Here is a 24,383-nt window from a genome sequence, read left to right on the forward strand (position 1 = left end):
GTCAAACATAGGTCAAAGCGGATTCCCTGAATGTTAAACTTGGGACGCTCCCAGCGTTTAGACCATGGCTTTGGCTTCATTTTTACTTTTAACTAAGAGAAAGACAGATGGAAAAACTCAGCAGGTGTACAATTTAACATTACAGAACGTTACAGGTAAAAAATGTTTTACTGGCATGTCTCACCGGATTGACTGGGACATCTCCAGTAAGTTCATAATGGACAGGTTGCATGTTGAAATCAAAGGTGCTATACTCAGATAGAGCGTCTCTCAAGTACATGAGATTGTCGTCCAGTCTCTTCTCCAGCTTCAACACTTCAATCTTACGTATACGTGGACTATACAACTCGTAGCATATCTCCACTCCTACAGTGAATGAAAACCTATTACTACTAAATTCATGACAAAATGGCAATGAAAGTCAAAAAGAATTTGATTTCATGTATAGTGGATACCACGATTAATACCAGAATAAATCGGAATGATAGGGCTGCTACTAACAATTGTTTTGATAATGGCTTAATTTGTTGATTGTCTTTGATTAATTAATCTGAATTAAAAGCTACATTTTATTACATTTCAGTATTTTATAAAAAAAACAAAAAAAAAAAAACATTACATCCAGTCCATGTTGTCCTCCAAACAGTGTGCAAACTGAAGTATGCAGGCTATATGCTCAACCACATTATGTGCAAAAATAAGGGGTTAAAATATAAACATTACTTTCTTAAACTTAATAAAGCAAAACAAAAGCACAGACTAAACACACATTCTGGATATTATATATATATTTTGCTACATTTATACACCCTTACAACAATTGTTTTACATTTACTGCTCTCATAAAAATACAACTACTTGTGTAACATGTAGCATTTAAAACATATATTTAATATTTATTTAATTTTAAAATTTAATATCCAACAAAATGCATATTTAACATAGCAAAGTCAGAATTATCACGCTCCAATTCTACTGCAGTTCGTTCAGTGAAATCTTTGAAGTATAAAAATGAGTCTCGCTTTCTGTCAGGACCAGCCTTTATGCAAAATGTAAATGATACAGTGAGTTTCAAACATTTACAGATAAGGATAAAACCGCAAAATGTAGGTTACAACGGTAAAAAAATAAATGAAGTAAGTTACGTGCTGGAGAAAACATGTATTAAATGCTTTAAACAGCACATGCTATCTCAAGCCATGTTAATGCATGAGTGTGTTTAAAGAGCTTAATATAAAGCATTCTCAAGTTTAGGACAGCCTGGGTCCCGTAGGAGCTCACTATGTGCTCCCGATATTTTTCAGATGTGTTTTGTCCATAGAAATCCATTATTTAATAATGTAAAACGAAGCAACCGGTGTGTATTTTCCGAAGAATTAATCAAACTATCATTATTGCTTATACTGATTAGTTCTTGCAGCCCTACAGAACAGATTGAAACAAAACTAAAACACAATATGACAACACCATTGATTGTGGTTGGGTGGTAAAATTAATTGTTACAGGTTGTTTTTTACCCTGGCCATCGACCACATTCCTAAGTACGAAAGTAGCACCCAATCCTTTTCCAGAGCGCTGAGTGCAGATTCCAACGAAGCGATTCAGGTTCCCGCTCGCGTGAGGATCAGACATGGTCACTGCTAAAATGCTGCCTACATGAAAGGGTAAAGAGAATATTTACAGGAGGAAGAGAGAGGGATGTTTTTCATCTGTAGATGATATCAAGCACACATCACCATAACATTTCTTACCAACATAAAACTCTGGAATGTTGAGAACTTTCCGTCTCTGTATCATGTCCTTCCGTTCCACGGAAAACTTCACTGGGTTTGTACGCTGACGAGGAGGGATGAATTCTGGACTCAGAAACCTACAGAGACATTTACTATGGTAAAGCAATTGAACTGCTGCTTAACCATTGCACTGTGGTGCATCATTGGAGAAATTAAAGGGTTAGTTCACCCAAAAATGAAAACAATGTCATTTATTACTCACCCTCATGTCACCCTCAGTCAAGATATTTTTGATGAAATCCAATGGCTCAGTGAGGCCTCCATAGACAGCAATGCCATTCAAACTCTCAAGTAGGGCTGCAACGATTAATCGCGATTAATCGTTTGCAAAATAAAAGTCTGTGTTTACATAATATATATGTGTGTGTTCTGTGCATAATAATTATGTAAATATAAATACACACACATACAGGTATAAAGTTTAGAAATATATGCATGTATTATAAATATATATATTTATATATATTTTATATTACATATAAACAAATATTTTATATATAAATATAAAATTTCTCTTAAATATATAGATGAATGTGTGTGTATTTATATATACACAATTATTATACACAGAACACACACATATATATTACGTAAAACACAGACTTTTATTTGGCAAAGGATTAATCGTGATTAATCGTTGCAGCCCTACTCTCAAGGTCCATAAAGGTACTAAAAACAGATTTGAAAATGTTCATGCGAGTACAGTGGTTCTATCTTAATATTATAAAACGACAAGAATGATTTTTGTGCACCAAAAAAACAAAAAGACTTTTCAACAATATCTATATGGGCCAGTTTTAAAAAACTGTTTCAGAGCTTTACGAATCGAATCAGTGAATCAGAGCACCAAAGTCACATGATTTCAGTAGTTTAGTTTGATAGGAGATCCAAATCACTAATTCAAAACAGAAAATTCAGAAAGCTCAGAAGCTTCATGAAGCAGTGTTTTGAAATTGGCCCATATAGATATTGTTGAGAAGTCGCCATTTTGTTTTTTTGGCGCACAAAAATTATTCTTGTCGGTTTATAATATTAGGATTGAACCACTGTACTCACATGAACTGTTTCAAATATGTTTTTAGTACCTTAATGGACCTTGAGAGTTTGAACGGTATTGCTGTCTATGCAGGCCTCACTGAGCCATCGGATTTTATCAAAAATATCTTAATTTGTGTTCTGAAGATGAACGAAGATCTTACGAGTGTAGAACGACATGAGGGTGAGTACTACATGACATAATTTTCATTTTTGGGTGAACTAACCCTTTAACTATTCAGAACGGTTTCCCAAAAGCAGAGTGACGTGGTGGAAACCTCCGTCGGTCGTGGTTAACGGACTGTCGTTAATGACATCACAAACAGGTGCTGGATTAATAACTTCTGCCAATTAATCGATTTGATTACAATCAGTCAGATTATTATAGTTAATTTACACAAATAACAGAAAGCCATTAAAAAAACACGAACAATAATTTGTATACATCTACTATTGGTGCCAACTAGATCTCATTTGTACATGTTACCATGCTAACTGACTTCAGCTGAAATGCATCATTTTGTAAAACTGCCATGAAACAATCTCTATTGTATAAAGCGCTATATCAATAAAGGTGACTTGACTTGACTGAGTGACAGGTTCCAATAAACCTTTTCCAATTAACCTGCAATACCAAAACATAAATATATGCACTTATTCAACAACAATGTACATACCGTCGCAGAGATGCTTCTTTCTGTGTTTTGTCTATGATAACAGGTTTGGTCGGAGGGGTGAATTTTGGAGGTCCATCAGACGCCGCAGCATGCCTCATCACAGACGTCGACAGAAGCCCTAGGAATAAAATATTTACTGTGTATATGTACTAATAATTTTAGGTGTCAGTAATAGCTAACTATCTGATTCATTAAATAGTACTGTAAACTATTTAGTTGAGCAGGAGATGTTTTTAAAGATTAGTACTCTCTTCTATTATTACCATCTAACATTGACTTGGTAAAACATAAAACATAGTAACATACGTTCGTTATGAGCTAAATTTCTTAAAATTCGTAGCAAGCCCATCATTTCTCTCGCCCTCCTTGTGCACGCCGCCATGTCTGACCTCTGACAGAGAGAGGAGTGTTTACAAGAAGCATTCCGATTGGCTGTCTAACATCAACAACGATGACTCTGACTGGCTGATGATATGAAAACTAAAAAGAAATATATACAGTATGAATTATTTTGTTAAATCTATGGTTTATCTTTGTTTGGCTAAATCTTTGTTTAAACATAAGTACATACTTCCCACCATCATATATGACAAATTATGATCCCCGTATTTTCATCTGCAGCGGTTTCATCTGCAAGTTAATCTCTCATAGATATTAGTGTTCATATATCAATATGCTCATTTATTGTTTTCATTCAGATGACATACTGTCAGTACAAACTCATAAAGATGCGCATGCGCATAGAGGTTGCTCCTTGTGGCGGAAGGTTCGTGTTTAACCCACTAACGCACGTGGATCTGTGTGCTTTTCCTGTGGTCAACATCATCACAGAGTGGGCTAACATTGACGAGTCTACCAGCGGACTACTCGAGCAACTGATTAGTAAGATGCTTGTTCACCATTTTTAAACAGAAAAGTAACAACAATAACACATTGTTTTGCTAAGTTACAATTACAATACTTATTTTAACTGATTGTGATATGATATGCACCGAAAAGTTTGTAAATAATTCGCAAGTCAGTTAGTACATCGCAACAACTGTCTCACTGTTGAGTCAGTACTTATGAAAATAATTATAATAATAATAATAATTTGACAGCTTATTGTTAACAATGCATAGTAAGAGTGTTTGTCTTGGTATTATTCAGTTATTCCTGTAAGGTGCCTTTTTAAATGTAACCCATTAAAATGTAAAGCACTTTTCTCTGAACTAAATAGGTGACTCCTATCAAAGTTGTTATTGTCTCCCTTGTTGATGCAGCTCCAAATTATCAGTTTGACCCCTGACTTCATCCTTTGATACTCTTTCCCCATAAAAGCTGATCATTACTACATTACTTGCAGTTTAAAACTTTTTTCATAAGTAAATTTGTTCTTTTTTTCTCTCTCTCTTTTCTTTCTTTTGATATTGTTTCATGACATACTGTATGTTATTGTTCTTTGAATTAAAAAAAAAGAAGAAAAAGAAGTTTGCAGCACATTATTATGGATGCTCTCTCTCTTTCTTTCAGGATCATGCCAGTCGTGCGCTTCTATAGGAGAGAAGAGACCGGTGAGGGCCGGGTCCTAAGAAGGATTGCACAACTGTATCCAGATGTTACTATAACAACAGAGCTTTGCTACAATGTAGAGCTGGATGGTGAGAGAATAGAGTATAAAATGTATGGTGATGTGTTTGTAGCTTTTTATTTTACGTCAGTTATGAAGAAACATACAATTTCAGCTGTAAAGCAGCTCTAAAAATACAAGTGTCATTTTTCAGCTCAAGCTTAATTTAGTTCAGTTACAGTGTCACTGTTGCAAAGTTCATTAGTGGTAACACTTTACAATAAGGTTCCATTTTGTAACATCAGTTAACTATATTAGTTAACATCAACTAACAATTAAAAATTCTTATAAAGCAATTCTACAGAAGAGTCATTTTTGAGCTCAATTTTTCAGTTTTGTTAGATAATATGACTGAATATTAAGTGTCTTTTAAACCCCAACTGAATCCAAACTGTGTCTCTTCATATCTGTCCTCTCTTCATCTTCATCTCTGTCTCTTTCAGGCTCTGACTCTTTAAACGTGGAGCAGAAAGCTATTTTGTGCTGGTTGTTTAGTCCCCCTTATTCTGTCAGTCTGTCAGAGGAGTCCACTCTAAAGCCAACGGATGGGGCAAGACTGGTGGAGATTGGACCCAGGTAACCTCTGCCACGGTTTATCATGATGGTATGGTATTATAATCTTTAATACAACTTCCTTCACGTCTTTCAATTATATCTTGACCATTGTAGGTTGAACTTTTCCACCGCTTGGTCCACCAATGCCGTGTCCATCTGCCGAAGCGTGGGTCTGATCCAGGTGACGAGAGTGGAGCTCTCCCGCAGGCATCTCATCAAGGTCAGGAGAATAGCTTTAAATAGCATTTCAGTGAGTTGTTTTCCACCCATTTTGATTAAAGGTCTCTTTTTTCATCCCCATCTAGCCCCAGGAAGGACATACTGGAGTAATGAAGGACGGAGAGATGGAGAGACTGATTTGCTGCTTGTATGACAGTATGACCGAATGCGTTTACTCCCAGCCAATCAGATCATTCGCCGTTGATATTCGACCACAGGAAGTGTTTGAGGTGGACATTCTGGGAAAAGGTCGTGCTGCCTTGGAGAATGCCAATGATGAACTTGGTAAGAGACGTGTTTGGAGTTTCCACTAACAAAAAAGTAAATTGATAATGATAATATCCGTTTTTTTGGCATGTACCATTATATTCTTTGAAGTAGCTTAGAGTACCCATGGTATTACATAGTGAGAGGCAGATTAATCAGTCTATATTTGGCCTATATGACATTTTATCAGCATCATCAAATTGGCCAGATAACAGAAGAGAAAAATATGGGAAATTCCCATATCAGTTAACTGCTACTATAACCATCCAATGCCAGCTATTTACCATTTTATCATTACAGTACGAACGCAAGACTTATAAAACTAACTGTAGTATCATTACATGAAAATGGAAATAATGCAAAAAGAGTAAAGATACTGAATATTTAAACAGGGATTCAATCAAATGTCTAAAAAGTGTGTGTGTTGTCAGTACTCAGTGATGAGATCTGCAACTCTTTTTTCTGCACATATTTAAGATCACATGACACTTAACATGATTAGAGGAAGAGTACATGTCACAAGATAAGGGGAGCCTATTTGATTAGGTCACGAGGTGTGTGAAGGGAGAGAATGAATGACTGTATGTGAGAGAAAGTGAGCCGGTGGATTACAACAAAGCTCACTGTCTGTATCAATGATTAGTGAAGGCCTATGGGGTTAGAAATAAATTAATCAGGTGAAATTGATTATTATTCTTAACTGTTACATGGTCATTTGAGTCTTTATGTATCTTTATTAAAGATGTGTAAAAAGGACACTTTCCACAAAAATATGAAGCAGCACAACTGTTTTCAAAATTAATAAGAAATGTATACATTAATAAGAATTTATTGAGCACCAAATCAGCATATTAGAATGATTTCCGAAGGATCATGCGGATCAATTCATCTTTGCCATCACAGGAATAAACTACATTTTAAAGGTGCCCTAGATTCAAAATTTGAATTTACCTCGGCATAGTTGAATAACAAGAGTTCAGTACATGGAAAAGACATACATTTAGTTTCAAACTCCATTGCTTTCTCTTTCGTATGTAAATCTCATTTGTTTAAAAGACTTCCGGAAAACACGCGGATCTCAACATAACACCGACTGTTACGTAACAGTCGAGGTGTACGCGCCAATATTTGCATATGCCAGCCCATGTTCCCAACATTATGAAAGGCATTAGACAAGTGCAGCCAGTATTAACGTCTGGATGTGCACAGCTGAATCAACAGACTAGGTAAGCAAGCAAGAACAACAGCGAAAATGGCAGATGGAGCAAAAATAACTGACATGATCCATGATAGCATGATATTTTTAGTGATATTTGTAAATTGTCTTTCTAAATGTTTCGTTAGCATGTTGCTAATGTACTGTTAAATGTGGTTAAAGTTACCATCGTTTATTACTGTATTCAAGGAGACAAAAGTCGTCACCATTTTCATTTTTAAACACTTGCAGTCTGTATAATTCATAAACACAACTTAATTCTTTATAAATCTCTCCAACAGTGTAGCATTAGCCGTTAGCCACAGAGCACAGCCTCAAACTCCTAGAGAATCAAATATAAATATCAAAATAAATACTTTACTCACATAATTCGAAGCATGCATACAGCATGCATGACGAACATCTTGAAAAGATCCATTTGAGGGTTATATTAGCTGTGTTAACTTTGTAAATGTGCTGTAATATAATCGAGAGCTTGTGTGGCAGGGAGCACTCGAATTAAAGGGGCGGCGCGCTGAAAAAATCAGTGCATAGTTAATGATGCCCAAAATAGGCAGTTAAAAAAATGTATTAAAAAAAATCTATGGGGTATTTTGAGCTGAAACTTCACAGACACATTCAGGGGACATATTATATTACGTCTTGTGAAAAGGCATTCTTCGGCACCTTTAAAATATATTATAATAGTTGTTTTTACTGTATTTTTGATCAAATAAACACAGCCTTTCTGATAATCTTTTTCTTCATTTCATGTTTATCTGGTTGCTGTCTGTTCATCTGTCTCTCTGCGTGTATGAACAGGCTTGGCGTTTGACTCTTGGGATCTGAACTACTACACTGCACTCTTCCAGAGGGTGAAAAGGAATCCCACCAGTGTAGAATGCTTTGATCTGGCTCAGTCCAACAGGTGTGTGGTCTCCAGAGAATAAACCCCAAAGAAAAGAGTATCTTTTATCTGCAATAACATGAACAATGACGCCCTCATGCTCTGTTTGTCCTGCAGTGAGCACAGCCGCCATTGGTTCTTCCGAGGGCGAATGATCATTGATGGAGAAGAGCAGAAGGAGACGCTCTTCAGCCTCATTATGGGCACTCAACACCATAGCAACCAGAACAATGTCATCAAATTCTGTGACAACAGCAGGTTGGATGCTTCAACATGACTGTCAACCCTTTTGAATGGCACTTTGACAGGAAGTCTCAATATGTTGTTCTTGTGTGTTTGTAGTGGTATTAAAGGCATGGAGCTGGAGTGCATGTATCCCACAAACCCTGCGCAGGCCAGTCCATATGAAACCCGACATGCTACTAGACACGTCATCTTCACTGCAGAGACACACAACTTCCCCACCGGTCTGATCCTAAATACATTGAATCTGCTCGCTTTTTCACACACGTGTAGTGGCCAACCAAAATTAATTTGAATGAGAATTTATGACTGGATCATTATTGTAGTGTATTAATTTGCTTCTAGCATGTTCAATGTTTGGCAACAGTTCTTTTAACCCTGATTGATTGAGTGTGATGTAGGAAGACACATCATGGCCATATGACAGTGTCAAGATTTATCTGGCTCAAATTGTAAAAGAATGGTTGGGAGGGAGCTTGAAGAAAAATTGTTATACATAAATTGGCATCTCTGAGTCCAGACCTTACATTATGCCATATCTACCCTGGGAGTACGCTCATTCATAATACAACACGATTGACAGACAAATAGACCGCAGCAGCAGTAAAATGTGTCTAATGCTAGAGAGTGAAGAAGGATACTTAAAACAGCCTGCATCATTATTACCTGATAGCTGGGTATACTCTTTTGAAATCAAACTCTCTTGTGTTATTGTGTAGGTTATTTCACAAAGAAAATAACCTCATAGCACCATCTAGAATCCAAATTATACTCAATTAAGTATCTGATAATTGCAAATTTATGTAAAACAACAATATAAATAATATGAGTCTGCACATAATTACATTTCATAGCTAAAAAGGAGCACAACAAATGTTTCCTTTGGGGACATTTGCAGTTGAAAAAGTAATATATCACAATATATGTTATTGCAATACTCAGCATATCACAAAATGTTTAAAATCACAATAATATCTTATTGTGGTTTAAGAATTGCTGTAATATGGTATCGTGGGCCCTCTGGTCATTCACACCCCTACAGGGCAACATTTTTAGGGCCCAAGCACAGATGGTGTGAGGACCCTATTGTAATTGCTTGGTCAATTATTATTCTTCTCCGAAATGAATCGCATTTTTGACCATTTTTTTTCTTCGCCTAAACATGCTGGAAAATGAATGAAACTTTGCACATGTGTCAGAAGTGGTGAAAATTTACATCTGATAAGGGTTTCAGAGTTAGGTGTGGCAAAATGGCTCGATATGCGCCACCTACAAAATTTCAATTAAGCGGCATTAGTGCTACGTTTCACGTACAAGTGTGAAATTCAGTAGACACATGTAAAGCCCTTGGATGCAAACTCTGAAAACCTGACATGAAGTGAGATATTTTGAATTTTCTGCAAAATTTTTGCAGTTTTTGCCATTTCCAGATGTAGTACTTTAACAAACTCCTCCTAGAGCTTTAATCAGATCAACATCATATTTAGTCTAATCTTAATGCCTTTGCGATGTTAAATTGTAGAGGTCTTGTTTTCACTGAAGGGCGTGTCTGTGGAGGCCTGACAAATCTGATGTTTCGCCATGAAAAAGGAAGCTGTTGTAAATCAAGCATTCAATGTCCAACCTCCCCCAGACTTTACATGTGTGATAAGAGTGCTGTCATAAAGGCATCTATATGCCAATATTCAGTTAGTCACAGCGCCACCTGTTGGTAACAGAAAATGTAATTCACTCCCAGAAACACATTTTAATATGCCATTTAGTACCAAACATACTAGAAACACGTTAAATCATGCAACACTTGGCTAAGTGCTAATGTATGCGATTAACGCCACGAAACAGGAAGTTGTTGTAACTTTGGCATACAATTTCCAATCTGCCCTGCCCTGAACACAGCTACATGACAATATTCAGTTATAGTAATAGTGCCACCCACTGGCAACCCACTGGCGATGTTTAACACTGTGATGCACTGCTAGCGACATACTAAAATATGCAATTGAGTGCTAAACATGCTACAAACATTCTAAAACATAATAGCAACACTTCGCTGAGTCCTCCTATATTTATATACTTAAATGCCTATTGCCCACTGTGCTCTGTTTTCCTAAAGCCACCGGATGGCGGTGGCATGGGTGCAAGGGCCCATTCATCTCGGCTTGCAGCTTTAATTTAAGTTTTTTTATCACATATTTATATTTTATTTTATTAGTATTATGAAAATTATTTTCAGTGGTTTAGCAATAACAATACTGTGTGCTTCATGTTTGAGGTATAATATGATCTTTATTACATCCAGGTGTTGCTCCATTCAGCGGAGCCACAACAGGTACTGGTGGGCGAATCAGAGATGTGCAGAGTGCTGGAAAGGGTGGTCATGTGATCGCAGGCACTGCTGGGTACTGCTTTGGTAACCTGCACATCCCAGGTAAGCTATTAATCCATTTGTTCTGTTTCAAGGATGAACCTCAAACACTTAGTTGAATAGTGCCTTTAAAACTCACAGTCCATTCTTTGCCATATTTTGTTTTGTGAGCACACTTCCCCATACTTCCCCAGATCTTCTCTCTTGACAGGTTTTGTGCTCCCATGGGAGGAGGAAGGGTGGGAATACCCATCCAGCTTTGCTCCTCCTCTGCAGGTGGCCATAGAGGCCAGTGATGGAGCCTCTGACTATGGGAATAAGTTTGGGGAACCCGTTCTAGCAGGTGAAATCTAGCAGGGCAGTAGCCATGTCTGTTAATTTGTGAATATTACCTTGGATCTATAGCTATTTATTTGTTATTTTCTTCCCCATTAAGGCTTTGCTCGTTCCTTTGGAATGCGTTTGGCTAACGGTGAACGACGGGAGTGGATCAAGCCAATCATGTTCAGTGGTGGGCTGGGCTCTATTGAGGAACAGCACGTGGAGAAAGAACAAGCTGCACCAGGTACATGAGGAAAGAGATACACCTGATGCACCATGATATTTTTTAATGCTCCTACATTGGCATCTTTCTTTTTTTCCCATATTTCATTGGATTGGTTGTTAAACTTAAATTATTTTCAAAGCAGCAATGCACACAACAAAAGTAGTGTCAAAATGGGAAAGAAATATAACCATTAAAATATAAACAATTGTAATTGGATTTGAGGTGTTGTACATGTGTGTTTTTCTCAATAAAAACTTAAGTGATAAAAAGAAATAATAATGGTATTAAAGATTAAAAAAACAATTCTATAAAAAATTATACAAGCTAATGATAAAATAAACATTAAAACATTTAGATAAATATACTACTGTTTAAAACTGTATGTGTACACTGTATGTGTTTTTAATGTTTTTTTTTAATAAGTTTCTTTTTTTAAGAAGTCTCTTCTAGGTTATATATTGAAATAGTAATGAATATGTGAAATCAAATGGCTGGGAGCATTACATTTGAATGAACCAATCCAAATAGAAATCACGAATAGAGTTTCATGGCTGAACTATTTATTAAAACAGTAATATTGTGAAAAATAGCTGTTTTACTTATAAATATATTTTAAAATGTATGCCTGTCTTGGCTGAGCTGAATTTTCAGCATCATTACTCCAGTCTTCAGTGTCACATGATCCTTCGGAAATCATTTTAATATGCTGATTTGCTGCTTAAGAAACATTGTAATTTTATCAATGTTGAAAACAGTTGTGCGTAATATTTTTGTGTAAACCATTATACAGTTTTTTTTAATTGTTTGATGAAAAGAAAATTCAAAATAACTGTTTATTTAAAATAGAATTCTTTTGAAACTTGTTAAATGTTTTTACTGCTACTTTTGGTCAATTTAGTGCATACTAGCTGAATAGAAGTATTAATTTATTTCAAAAAGTCTTACTGACCCCAAACTTTTGAGTGGTAAATACAAATAGCCTTTTTTCTCTTGTCCTCGGCAGGTATGGAGGTGGTGAAAATTGGAGGTCCTGTGTACAGGATCGGTGTTGGTGGAGGCGCTGCCTCTTCTGTACAGGTACACCAAAATTTTGAAATGAAATGTAGCTATACTTAGCTGCTCTAAAGTGCAGGTGTTTTCTTTGTGTTTACAGGGCATGTTAATGTGTGCATGTGTATTATTGTAGGTTCAAGGTGATAACTCCAGTGCCAGGGATCTTGGAGCAGTTCAGAGAGGAGACGCTGAAATGGAACAAAAGATGAACCGGGCTCTCAGGGCCTGCCTGGAGCGAATGGAAGGAAACCCCATCTGCAGCATTCATGACCAGGGTGCTGGAGGCAATGGTAGGGGTGTTTTTAAATGTGGTTTCCCTTCATACACTATATTAACAGAAACACAAAAATAAGATGTGCTAATTCTCGTTCTGAAGCCTAGAGTTAAAAAACACCATGTTATTTGTGCAGGTAACGTGTTAAAGGAGCTGAGTGAGCCTGCCGGTGCTGTTATCTATACTAGCAAGTTTAAGGTGAGATTTTATCAAAACATCTGTATCTTGAATTTAATGTCAAGGTGTTTCATATCAGTCATACATATTTTACCCTGATGCTCAGAGAGGTGACCCCACCCTCAGTGTTTTGGAGCTTTGGGGAGCGGAGTATCAGGAGAGTAATGCTCTGTTGCTCCGTCCCTCTGACCGGAGCTTCCTCGAGAAGGTGTGTCAGAGGGAGAAATGTCCTGTTGACTTTGTTGGCAAGATAACTGGTGATGGCAAGGTAAGTAACACTGTATGTGCCTTTTTGTAAGTTTATTTTGGGAGACTTCTTGACACTTTCTGATTCTGCGCATATATTGCTCTCTAGATTGTGCTGGTGGACGACCTGTGTAAACAGACCGATGGGCTTGATAGTGGGCGGAGCCCTGTGGATTTGGAGTTGGATTGGGTCCTTGGAAAGATGCCACAGAAGGTGCAAAATCAATCTATTTTGTTGATTAAACTCTAAATCTGTTCAAGAGGTCCTATTATGCTTTCTTTAGTGTGTAATGTTGCTGTTTGAGCATGAAAATGGTCTGCAAATTTACAAAGCACAAAGTCCACTCCAATGGAAGTTATTCTCTATATACAGTATATCAGTAAGCACTGTTTTTGAACTCCCTGAAATGCCTCAATTGTAGTTTCTTTCTTGAATGTACATGTCACAATATTTCTCATTTAAATAATTCCCACTCAAGGCATATGCATAAAAAGGAGGAGGCCTGGTTGAGTTGAGTTAGTAGTAGGGGGCATGACATTTCTCAAAGCATTTGACCAATAACAACACACTTGTCCAGTTGACCAATCAGAGCACATTGCCTTTTTTGGAAGGAGGGGCTTCATAGAGACCAGTGCTAAACAGAGCATTACAGAAAGACTGGGAAGTGCTGCAATAATGTAAAATATGTGAGTTGGAAAACTTGTTCTAGTAGACCCAAAAAACAAAATCAAGACTTTGAAAAAGGGCACAGTAGGGACCTACTGTGCCCTTTTTCAAAGTCTTGATTTTGTTTAATTAACGACTATGCTGAAGAAGAAATTAGAAATTGTGGTAGAGTGCACCCTCTCTTGGCTGATTTTTGAAATGCAGTGTCCAGACACCCAAATTTAAATCATTATTTATCACCAGGACTGTTTCTAGCATTTCATCAATACTGGGGCAGATGGCCCCCAAAATATGGGGGCATTTTTTTTAACAAAATGCCCCCATATTTTGATACGGTTTGATACTGGTTATAGATTATAACTTGTCTTTACCTATTCACAAGCTGCATGCTCAATAAAGATCTGCTTCATTGCTGACAAGTGATACAAGATTGTAGGTAAAAATTCACCTCATCCGACACTTTTTGTTTTCTTTTTTTATCCTTTTTTATTCAATGTCAGAAACCGCTGGAAATTATTCACTGAAGGAGTGAACTGTCTGCTTGAATCAAACTGAATTCTAACCATTTGCAAAGCTGTTTGACCGATTACACCAAAAGTGATTCATTCAGGAATCTGGTATCATCCTATTCTTAACAGCACATTGAAAACACATGACATGATTGCTGAAATAATGTCAGGGAAGATGATTCTCAGGTCGTTCTACAGTAATCTCCATTGACAGACAATTAAAGTAATTAATTGAGTAATTAAACTAGGGCACAGAAGTATTTCACTGTGGCTCGTGGCCTAGTAAAAAAAAAGTCTAGGGATGCCCTTGTTTATCATATTAAGCATGTTTAATCCCTTTACTCATAAGTATGCAAATGCATAACGTCACTCACTGCTCAGTCAATACTACATGTGACAATGAGAGTTTCAACTGGATCTTTTCAGGAGTTTGTATTGGAGCACATGGCTGTGACACTGCAGCCTCTCTCTCTTCCTGTGGGGCTCTCTGTTCTTCCTGCTCTAGAGAGAGTTTTGAGGCTGCCTGCAGTGGCCAGCAAGCGCTACCTCACCAACAAGGTATAATACTCCCTCTTTAGCACATGCACAATAATACATGACTTTTTCCAGGTTGTCTGTTGTAGTGTCATGTATTTATATACTTCCTGGTATATCCAGACATTTGAATTTGTTATCTTGCCATCTTTAGTTCTATTTAAATATTTTCAAATAATTTCATTGAGATTTTTAATCAATTATTAGTCAATATTTAATGTCAGCATTTTTTAAATTGATAAACATGAATTAAAATGAAATAAATCTCCTCTTCCAGGTTGATCGATCTGTGACTGGTCTGGTTGCTCAGCAGCAGTGTGTTGGTCCTCTTCACACTCCACTGGCTGATGTAGCTGTTGTTGCCCTGTCTCCGTTCAGCCTGCAGGGTGCAGCCACAGCGATAGGCGAGCAGCCAATCAAAGGGCTGGTGTCACCAGCAGCTGGGGCTCGAATGGCTGTGGGAGAAGCTCTCACTAACTTGGTGTTTGCAAGAGTGACTGCTCTCAAGGTGAAAAAAATCAGCCTGTGCATTTTTAAACCTGTTAAGTGACTGCATGTAATTTGGAAAAAAAAAAACACACACACTTGTCACCCAAAGATATTTGTGCATATCTTCACAGGATGTAAAGTGCAGTGGTAACTGGATGTGGGCTGCTAAGCTGCCAGGAGAGGGAGCGTGTCTGTGGGAGGCCTGCCAGGCCATGTGTGAGGTCATGGGTCAGCTGGGAGTGGCCGTGGATGGGGGAAAAGATTCTCTTAGCATGGCTGCACGTGTCAGTGGAGAAACGGTTAAGGCTCCAGGTATCTGTCTTGTACATGTCAGAGCAAGAGACATTTCAAGTTATTCTGTAGTCAAATCTTCTAGCACATAAAAAAAGAGAAAGTGATTAGTCATAAATTAAAATGCAAATAGATCATGTATGACACGTATATATTTTTTATAAACCATTGAAAAGTTTTATACACCAAATTCAACTTTGCCATCACAGGAAATAAATTACAAATGCTGCCTCCTTGGTGAGAATAAGAGTTTTCTTTTAAAAACATCAACAAAAAAACTCTTACCAACACCAAACTTCTAAAAAGTATTGTCTATATATTACATATGTAATATATTAATGTAATATGTCTATATAATAAATATAATGTAATATATTTTGTTTGACTCAAATAACCAAATATACCAGTAAAAAAATATATATTTCATTGATATGTTTTACTTGGATGCATCTGAGAACACATGCTGTCATCTCTCATCACATACAGTACAGTCCAAAAGTTTGGAACCACTAAGATTTTTAATGTTTTTAAAAATCGTCTGCTCACCAAGGCTACATTTATTTAATTAAAAATACAGTAAAAAACAGTAATATTGTGAAATATTATTACAATTTAAAATAACTGTTTTCTATTTGAAAATATTTCACAAAGTAATTTATTCTTGTGATCAAAGCTGAATTTTCAGCATCATTACTCCAGTCTTCAGTGTCACATGATCCTTCAGAAATCATTCTAATATGCTGATCTGCTGCTCAAGAAACATTTAATGTGTACAATTGTACAAAATATTTGTGTACAATATTTTTTTTCAGGATTATTTGATGAATAGAAAGTTCAAAAGAACAGTGTTTATCTGAAATCTAATCTTTTGTAACATTATAAATGTCTTTACTGACACTTTTGATTGATTTAATGCATCATTGCTGAATAAAAGTATTCATTTCTTTAATTTCTTTAAAAAAAAAAATTCTTACTGACCCCAAACTTTTGAACGGTAGTGTATAATGCTACAGAAGCTTTTGTATTTCAGATAAATGCTGTTCTTTTGAACTTTCTATTCATAAAGGAATCCTGAAAAAAAAAGTACACAACTGTTTTTAACATTGAAAATAATCATAAATGTTTACTGAGCAGCAAATCAGCATATTAGAATTATTTCTGAAGGATCATGTGACACTGAAGACTGGAGTAACGATGCTGAAAATTCAGCTTTGCATCACATGAATAAATTACTTTGTCAAATATATTTAAATAGTACACAGTTATTTTAAATTGTAATAATATTTCACAATATTACTGTTTTTTACTGTATTTTTAATTAAATAAATGTAGCCTTGGTGAGCAGGCGAAACTTTAAAAAACATTAAAAATCTTAGTGGTTCCAAACTTTTGGACTGTACTGTAGATGTCACACAACTGCATGATTTAGGTGAGGGATTCAGTGAGAAAAGCATATTTCATTATTGCTTACATTTACAAATACATTTACATAATTTTAGCTACTGTATATATTAAATACTCAACCAGACATTTACATGTGCAGATCACTATCTGAATATTTTAATGCTAGGCAAGACATTGTTTGTATGTGTTTTATGTCACAACAAACTACTCTCCTTGTGTTTTAGGCTCTTTGGTTATCTCAGTGTATGCTGTGTGTCCTGATATCACAGCTACTGTGAACCCTGACCTGGAAAACCCTGATGACAAAGGTCAGAACTTTGTGAATCTTTACCACTTTTTTAGCACTTTTTGCCTTTCATATCAAAAGTAGATTACGATTGTGTACATTTCTCACATGCTCTCTCTTCCTTTCTCAGGTGTGCTTCTGTATGTGCCTGTGAGCTCAGGTAAATACAGGCTGGGCGGCTCTGCTTTAGCTCAGTGTTATGGGCAACTCGGAGACTGCAGTCCTGATCTGGATCAGCCAGACAAGCTCTCTGCTTGCTTCAACACCACACAGACATTGATTCAGGGTCAGTATGTGCTTTTTAAGATGATATTTTACTTCATCTTATATATTTATACATTAATAGCGCCATTTTTTCTTCTATAGAAGCAGCTATGCTATTAAAAAAAACATCCATAAACTGATCTAGAAACAGTGTTTACTCCTCCCAAACTCTGCTGCCTGTATTTGTTGATTCCCTTGAAGTGCAGCAGCATCTTATCTCTAAACTTTAAATTGCAGATCAACTGCTGACTGCAGGACATGATGTCAGTGATGGAGGGCTTATTTCCTGTCTGTTGGAGATGGCCTTTGCAGGGAATTATGGGATGGAAGTGGACTTGCCTTTAGAAGGAGTTGACGGTTGGTAATAATTTTATTTATGTTTTGAAAAAAAAAGCTAAAGTTTTTTCAGTAAAGCTGCTAGTGCCATCCATCATGAGCTGGTTTACATCCACGTTTTCATTACAGTCTGCATGGACATGGCAAAATGTGAATAAAACTTTCAAAATTGGAATGTAAGATGAATACACTTATTTGAGGTGGATGTTTTTATTTGTTGCGCTTGTTATTTAGTATTATTTATATACTGTTATAATATTTATTAACATTTTGAATAAGCTTTTATTTTTAGAAATAAAAATACCTTTATATAATTCAGTGTTTTTCTAGTGAAATAGTAATTTAAACATGTACATCCATATTTGTATGATTCTAATCATAGGTAAGGCATTGCATTAAAAATAAAAAATAAATTATATCAATATTTTTATTTTTATTTTAGTTTGTTTTAGTCATTTTATGTTCTTTTGTCATTTTTACTTTTCTTTTTTAAATATTTCTATTTAGCTTTAATTTATATCTTGCAGTTTTAGTAATTTTAGTACTTCAATTAAATACTTTTTATTTTCTCATTTTCGTTTTTATCTATTTTTTTTTATTCTATTGCAGCTTTATAATTAGCAAAAAATATTTTTATTAAGAGTTTTAGTTAAAAATAACAAATGTGATTTTTTTTTTTTTTTTTTTTCTCTCTCTTGAGCACACAGAGAAGCGCTGCTTTATTCACAATTTGTTTTTGCGTTATTCAGATTTTTCACAAAATTAAATTTGCTGCTGGGATGGAAACATAGCTATTGACATTTCCTCATGTCTCTCCCCATCCCTCTCTTTCAGTGATGGAGGCTCTTTTTTCAGAGGAGCTTGGTCTGGTTTTGGAGGTGTGTGAGAGCAATGCATTGAGTGTCTGTCAGAGATACACAGATGCTGGTCTCTTGTGTCACAGAATTGGCACATCTTCTGGTTTTGGACCTGATGCCAAGGTGAGCTGAGCTCTTTTCAACCTAAAATCATTTGCATGGATCAAAGGGTTAGTTCACCCAAAAATTAAATTTCTGTCATTAATTACACACTCTCATGCCTTCCAAATATGTAAAACCTTTTGTTGATCTCCGGAACACAAATGAATATATTTTTGATGAAATCCGAGAGCTTTCTGACCTCACTATAGACAGCAACGTCATGACCAATTTCAAGGCCCGGAAAGGTAGTCAGTGTGACTACAGTTGTTCAACCTTAATGGGACAAGAATACTTTTTGTGCGCAAAAACAAAATAAAAATAATGACTTTAATCAACTATTTCTCCTCTTCCCTGCCATTCTCCAACGCTATTGACGTAGTAAACACAGTTCATTGCTTCCGTGTTTACATCCAAACGCCAGCTCAGTATTGGCCAATGCTGTTCACGTTAAATCAGGAGCTGGCCAATAATAAGTCGGCGTTCTGATATAGAACCTGGAAACGCTGAACTGTGCTTACAACGTCAACAGCTAATGACAGGGAAGAGAAGATATTTTTGAATAAAGCTGTTATTTTTGTTTTGTTTTTGCGCACAAAAAGTATTCTTGTCACTTCATAACATTAAGGTTGAACCACTGTAGTCACATGGACCATTTTAACAATATTTTTACTCCCTTTCTGGGCCTTGAAATTATGAAGTTGCTGTCTGTGGTGGATCAGAAAGCTTTTGGATTTCATCAAAAATATCTTAATTTGTGTTCCGAAAATGAACAAAGGTCTTACAGGTTTGGAATGACATGAGGGTGAGTAATTAATGACAGAAGTTTCATTTTTGGGTGAACTAACCCTTTCATGGAGTTCAGTGGGATATTATTATACTTCAATCATTAAGTGATGTGCAGGGAAAAGTGTTCAATAACTGCTGATTACTTCTCTATACTGTGTTGTAGGTCAGAGTGAGTCTGCATGGACAGGAAGTGTTGAATGAGCGTCTACCCACACTTAGGGCGTTATGGGAAAGCACTAGTTTTCAGCTGGAGAGACTGCAGGCTAATCCACTCTGTGTACAAGAGGAAGAAGAAGGGCTTGCTTCACGCACACAGCCATACCTCAAACTCACCTTTGACCCCTCCCAAACACCCATCATTAAAGAGCTCGGTGAGGCCATGGACCCATTACACAATCATGTGTCTTTCCTTTATTCATACTTGACCTGTAAATTAAGATATTTTGATTGTGCTTCAGGTTCTGGGAAACCTTGCGTAGCTGTTGTGAGAGAGGAAGGCAGTAATGGAGACAGAGAGATGTCCGCTTCTCTGTTCATGGCTGGATTCGAGGTAAACACCAAAAAGTTATACATGTAGTTGAATAACTTGAACACTGATCATAATAAAAAAAAATGTTTCTTGAGCACCAAATCAACATATTAGAACGATTTCTGAAGAATTATGTGACACTGAAGTCTAGAGTAATAATGCTGGAAATTCAGCTTTGAATCACAGGAATGAATTACATTTTAAAATATACAATAAAACTCACAATATTACTGTTTTTACTTTATTTTTGATATTTTTTTGTGTAAAAATATTTATAAAAATAAAAATAATACAAAATAACGTAATGTAAGCATTCAAGTATGTAAGTACATTAACATAGTCCTATACAAGTTACAGTCAATGCTTAAAAAACAACACTTGTTTCTTGGATTTAACAATAAAATTAAGATTTTAGGATCTTTGCTTATTAATACCACATATGATGTTTACTTGCGCAGTGTTTAATTTTAACTGTTAACAAGACTGAGTTTGATTTATTTTGACTTATTTCTGTTTGATCTGTAGGTGTGGGATGTCACAATGCAGGACCTGTGTTCAGGCTCCACGACCCTTGACCCCTTCCGAGCCGTGGTGTTTGTGGGAGGTTTCAGCTATGCAGATGTGCTGGGGTCAGCTAAAGGTGAAAATCACACTATTGCATGTTGCAGCACTCTTACAAATCACTGCTGAACTGTATGATAGTTCTGTTATATAATAACAATCATCCCCACCATTGAATGTTTTGATGACCTTAGATTTGTGACACGACTCATAGGTTATTTCATACTGGCCTTGCTACTCTTCATACTGAAATTTAGTGTTACTTAGCATTTGTTCTCCAGCTGAGGATCAGATGCTTTGACTTTTTCTTATTAATCAGGATGGGCTGCAACAGTGACCTTTAACCCCAAGGCTCGTGAGGAGTTTGAGCGCTTCCGCAACCGTAAAGACACACTGAGTCTAGGAGTTTGTAACGGATGTCAGCTTCTGGCTTTGCTGGGTTGGGTGGGTGAAAGAGAGGACGGAGGTGAGAGATAAAACTTTTAGTCTCATCCATATTATGTGTGTAAATGGCAATCACAGCCTCAAGAATTTCCTCACAATATATATATATATATATATATATATATATAAATAATATATATAATATATAATTTTTTATTATTTTCAGTTTGTTTTATATTAAATTCTTTCATTTTATTTTTGTGTTTTATTTATTTTTATTCATTTCAATCGCAGGTTCTGATGTTACTCTGACCCATAACAAGTCTGGTCGGTTTGAATCGAGGTTTGTGAGTGTGGGCATCCTGCCCTCTCCGGCCATCATGCTTAAGGGAATGGAGGGCTCTGCTCTGGGTGTTTGGGTCGCTCATGGAGAAGGTTAGAAATCTATCCACTATAACGCTGTACTTAAGAGAAAAACATGAATTTTTAATTTTAAAAAATTCTAAATTGTATTATTATTAATTAGGGCTGTCAACAGATTAATTTTTTTTTATCTAAAAGGGTGCAATTAATCACGATTAATCTCAAATATTTTTTGTGAAATTAAGCATACTTTATCTTAAAGGTGCCCTAGAATTAAAAATTGATTTTATCTTGGCATAGTTAAATAACAAGAGTTCAGTACATGGAAATGGCATACATTAAGTCTCAAACCCCATTGTTTCCTCCTTATATAAATCTCATTTGTTTAAAAGACCTCAGAACAGGTGAATCTCAACATAACACCGACTGTTACATAACTTTTAATTAATATGTATGACCCCAATATTTGCATATGCCAGCCCATGTTAAAGGCATTACACAAGGGCAGCCAGTATTAACGTCTGGATGTGCACAGCTGAATCATCTGACTAGGTAAGCAAGCAAGGACAACAGCTAAAAATGGCAGATGGAGCGATAATAACTGACATGATCCATGATATCATGATATTTTTAGTGATATTTGTGGATTGTCTTTCTAAATGTTTTGTTAGCATGCTGCTAATGTACTGTTAAATGTGGTTAAAGTTACCATTGTTTATTACTGTATTCACGGAGACAAAAGCCGTCGTTATTTTCATTATTAAACACTTGCAGTCTGTATAATTCATAAACACAACTTCATTCTTTATAAATCTCTCCAACAGCGTAGCATTAGCCGTTAGCCACGGAGCACAGCCTCAAACTCATTTAGAATCAAATGTAAACATCCAAATAAATACAATTCTCACATAATCCGATGTATGCATGCAGTATGCATGACGAACACTTTGTAAAGATCCATTTTGAGGGCTATATTAGCTGTGTGAACATTTTTTATGCAATGATAGAGTTGAGAGCTCGGGAGGGGGCGGAGAGCGTGCGATTTAAAGGGGCCGCAGCATGAATCGGCGCATTTCTAATTATGCCTCAAAATAGGCAGTTAAAAAAATCAATTAAAAAAAAATCTATGGGGTATTTTGAGCTGAAACTTCACAGACACATTCAGGGGACACCTTAGACATATCTTGTAAAAAAAAAAACGTTCGATGGCACCTTTAACGCATTTATTTTCGCATCATTTGTGATATTCAGCAAAGTAAAATCAGAAAAAAGGTAAATCAGACTGAAGGGTGATTCTTACAAAATTGTATATTCTGCAAGCTTTTTTCAAGGTAAATTTAGGTGTCTTTCCAAAAAAGGACACTTGAAGACTCCAAATGGACACCAAATAACCAATTCCATATAATACATACATTTATGCACACCAAAGCACACATGAAAAAAAAATGAAAAGAACAAAACAAAACAAAAAACAACTTGTTTAGAGCTTTCTAGAACTTGTTTATATTTTACACGTCAAGTTGCACTACTGAGCAAAACCACATGGAGATGCAAAAAAAACTAAACCAACCGCCTTGACCTGACTGAATATACCTACTACAGTACTTTGATCCATTCAGAATTACTAAACACAGCAACTTACTGTATACATGACCAATAAAAACATTATCCTTCCTGAATGTGTGTGGAAACAACCTGAATGTACTGAAATGTGTCTGTGCATAAATATAATACATGATCAGTGCATCGAGAGCGCACATATATGGTTTCTTTACTCATCAATATAACAAACTCAAGCGTGCTTAATGTACGACTCCTGTATGTCACTGCAATCATCTTTTCCTTGATTATAATTTGCATCCATTTTACTAGCAAGAAGCTGGTTTGCTTTATCCAGCCGAGAAACGTAGTTTGCGTATCATCGGGCCATACAGACTGGGATGTTTTGACGTTAAGTCTGTATTTCGCAGTTTCTTTTTTAATTCCAAAACTTATTGTTTGTGATAGTTTACGTTTTGAGAGGCATCATTTTTTCTTATAATATAGTTAGATCTCTATGTTGAATAGTATTAACAAAGGCAAATATTCTGCAGTACGTGTTGTTCCGACATTTAAAAACAACTCTCTTTTGTTCCACAGGTCTGATGAAGTTTCGTTCTCCTGAGGCTCAGCAGAAGCTGATTAGTGCCTCTTTAGCTCCTCTGCGTTATGTGGATGACTCAGGCACCCCTACTGAAATCTATCCCATGAACCCCAACGGTTCCGCACAAGGTGTGGCAGGCATCTGCTCTGCAGATGGCCGCCACCTGGCCATGATGCCTCATCCGGAGCGGGCCGTGCTGGGCTGGCAGTGGGCTTGGGCCCCTCGCCACCTCAGCAGATCACTGGAACCCTCACCGTGGCTTAGCATGTTCCGTAATGCAGCAGTATGGTGTCAGAACTCCTAGAGATATGCTACGGTACATTTGTGATAGATGATAAACAAATAGGCAGACTAGCCAACTTATTATTCTCTCTTGACTTGGAGAGCTGTTAGATCATTTTGAATTTTCTTGGACTAACATTTGGAAATCTTACATTCATACATTTTTATAATTCAGATCTGGTTTGTTGTATGTGTGTACTCAGGTAGAATTAACATTCCTGCTGAAAACTGATGCCTCAACATATGCATGTCTAAATACATAATGGGCTATTTGAATTGTATTGAGATATAATAAAAATGTAATGGCTGATTGTCACCATTTTTTTAATTTTAAAAATACAAAATATACATTCCAGAAATTATTAACATTCCACTGAAAAAAACTGATGAAACACTACAAATTCCTTTCAAAGCAATAAATAAATTCTTGATTA

The 24,383-nt window shown here is 36.2% G+C and overlaps 2 protein-coding genes across 2 annotated transcripts in view; one reads left to right on the forward strand and one right to left on the reverse strand.

Moving 5' to 3' along the window:
* The window catches only part of mrpl19 (mitochondrial ribosomal protein L19), a 4,982-nt gene extending 1,087 nt beyond the window's left edge, over window positions 1-3,895 (reverse strand). The window contains exons 1-6 of the mRNA XM_067382974.1: window positions 3,812-3,895; window positions 3,506-3,623; window positions 1,752-1,870; window positions 1,518-1,652; window positions 185-366; window positions 1-92 (exon numbers count right to left, since the gene is read on the reverse strand). The exon at window positions 1-92 is cut by the window's left edge and continues 1,087 nt beyond it. Coding sequence (XP_067239075.1) covers window positions 1-92; window positions 185-366; window positions 1,518-1,652; window positions 1,752-1,870; window positions 3,506-3,623; window positions 3,812-3,887 — 722 coding nt within the window. The 5' untranslated portion in view covers window positions 3,888-3,895. The remainder of the gene's footprint in view (window positions 93-184; window positions 367-1,517; window positions 1,653-1,751; window positions 1,871-3,505; window positions 3,624-3,811) is intronic.
* A 369-nt stretch (window positions 3,896-4,264) lies between these two features.
* On the forward strand, window positions 4,265-24,361 carry pfas (phosphoribosylformylglycinamidine synthase). Its single transcript, XM_067383769.1, has 29 exons — window positions 4,265-4,387; window positions 5,018-5,145; window positions 5,558-5,690; window positions 5,784-5,889; window positions 5,975-6,173; window positions 8,173-8,278; window positions 8,375-8,515; window positions 8,600-8,724; window positions 10,800-10,928; window positions 11,077-11,208; window positions 11,302-11,430; window positions 12,416-12,489; window positions 12,599-12,755; window positions 12,876-12,937; window positions 13,023-13,184; window positions 13,272-13,376; window positions 14,765-14,896; window positions 15,150-15,380; window positions 15,493-15,673; window positions 17,281-17,364; window positions 17,473-17,628; window positions 17,844-17,963; window positions 18,777-18,922; window positions 19,851-20,058; window positions 20,146-20,237; window positions 20,742-20,856; window positions 21,097-21,243; window positions 21,456-21,596; window positions 23,664-24,361. The coding sequence occupies exons 2-29, from the start codon at window positions 5,022-5,024 to the stop codon at window positions 23,969-23,971; spliced, it is 3,945 nt and encodes a 1,314-aa protein (XP_067239870.1). The 5' UTR covers window positions 4,265-4,387; window positions 5,018-5,021; the 3' UTR covers window positions 23,972-24,361.
* Window positions 24,362-24,383: the final 22 nt, after the last annotated feature.

The sequence above is a fragment of the Chanodichthys erythropterus genome, chromosome 4, assembly GCF_024489055.1.
Source record: "Chanodichthys erythropterus isolate Z2021 chromosome 4, ASM2448905v1, whole genome shotgun sequence".
NCBI lineage: Eukaryota > Metazoa > Chordata > Actinopteri > Cypriniformes > Xenocyprididae > Chanodichthys > Chanodichthys erythropterus.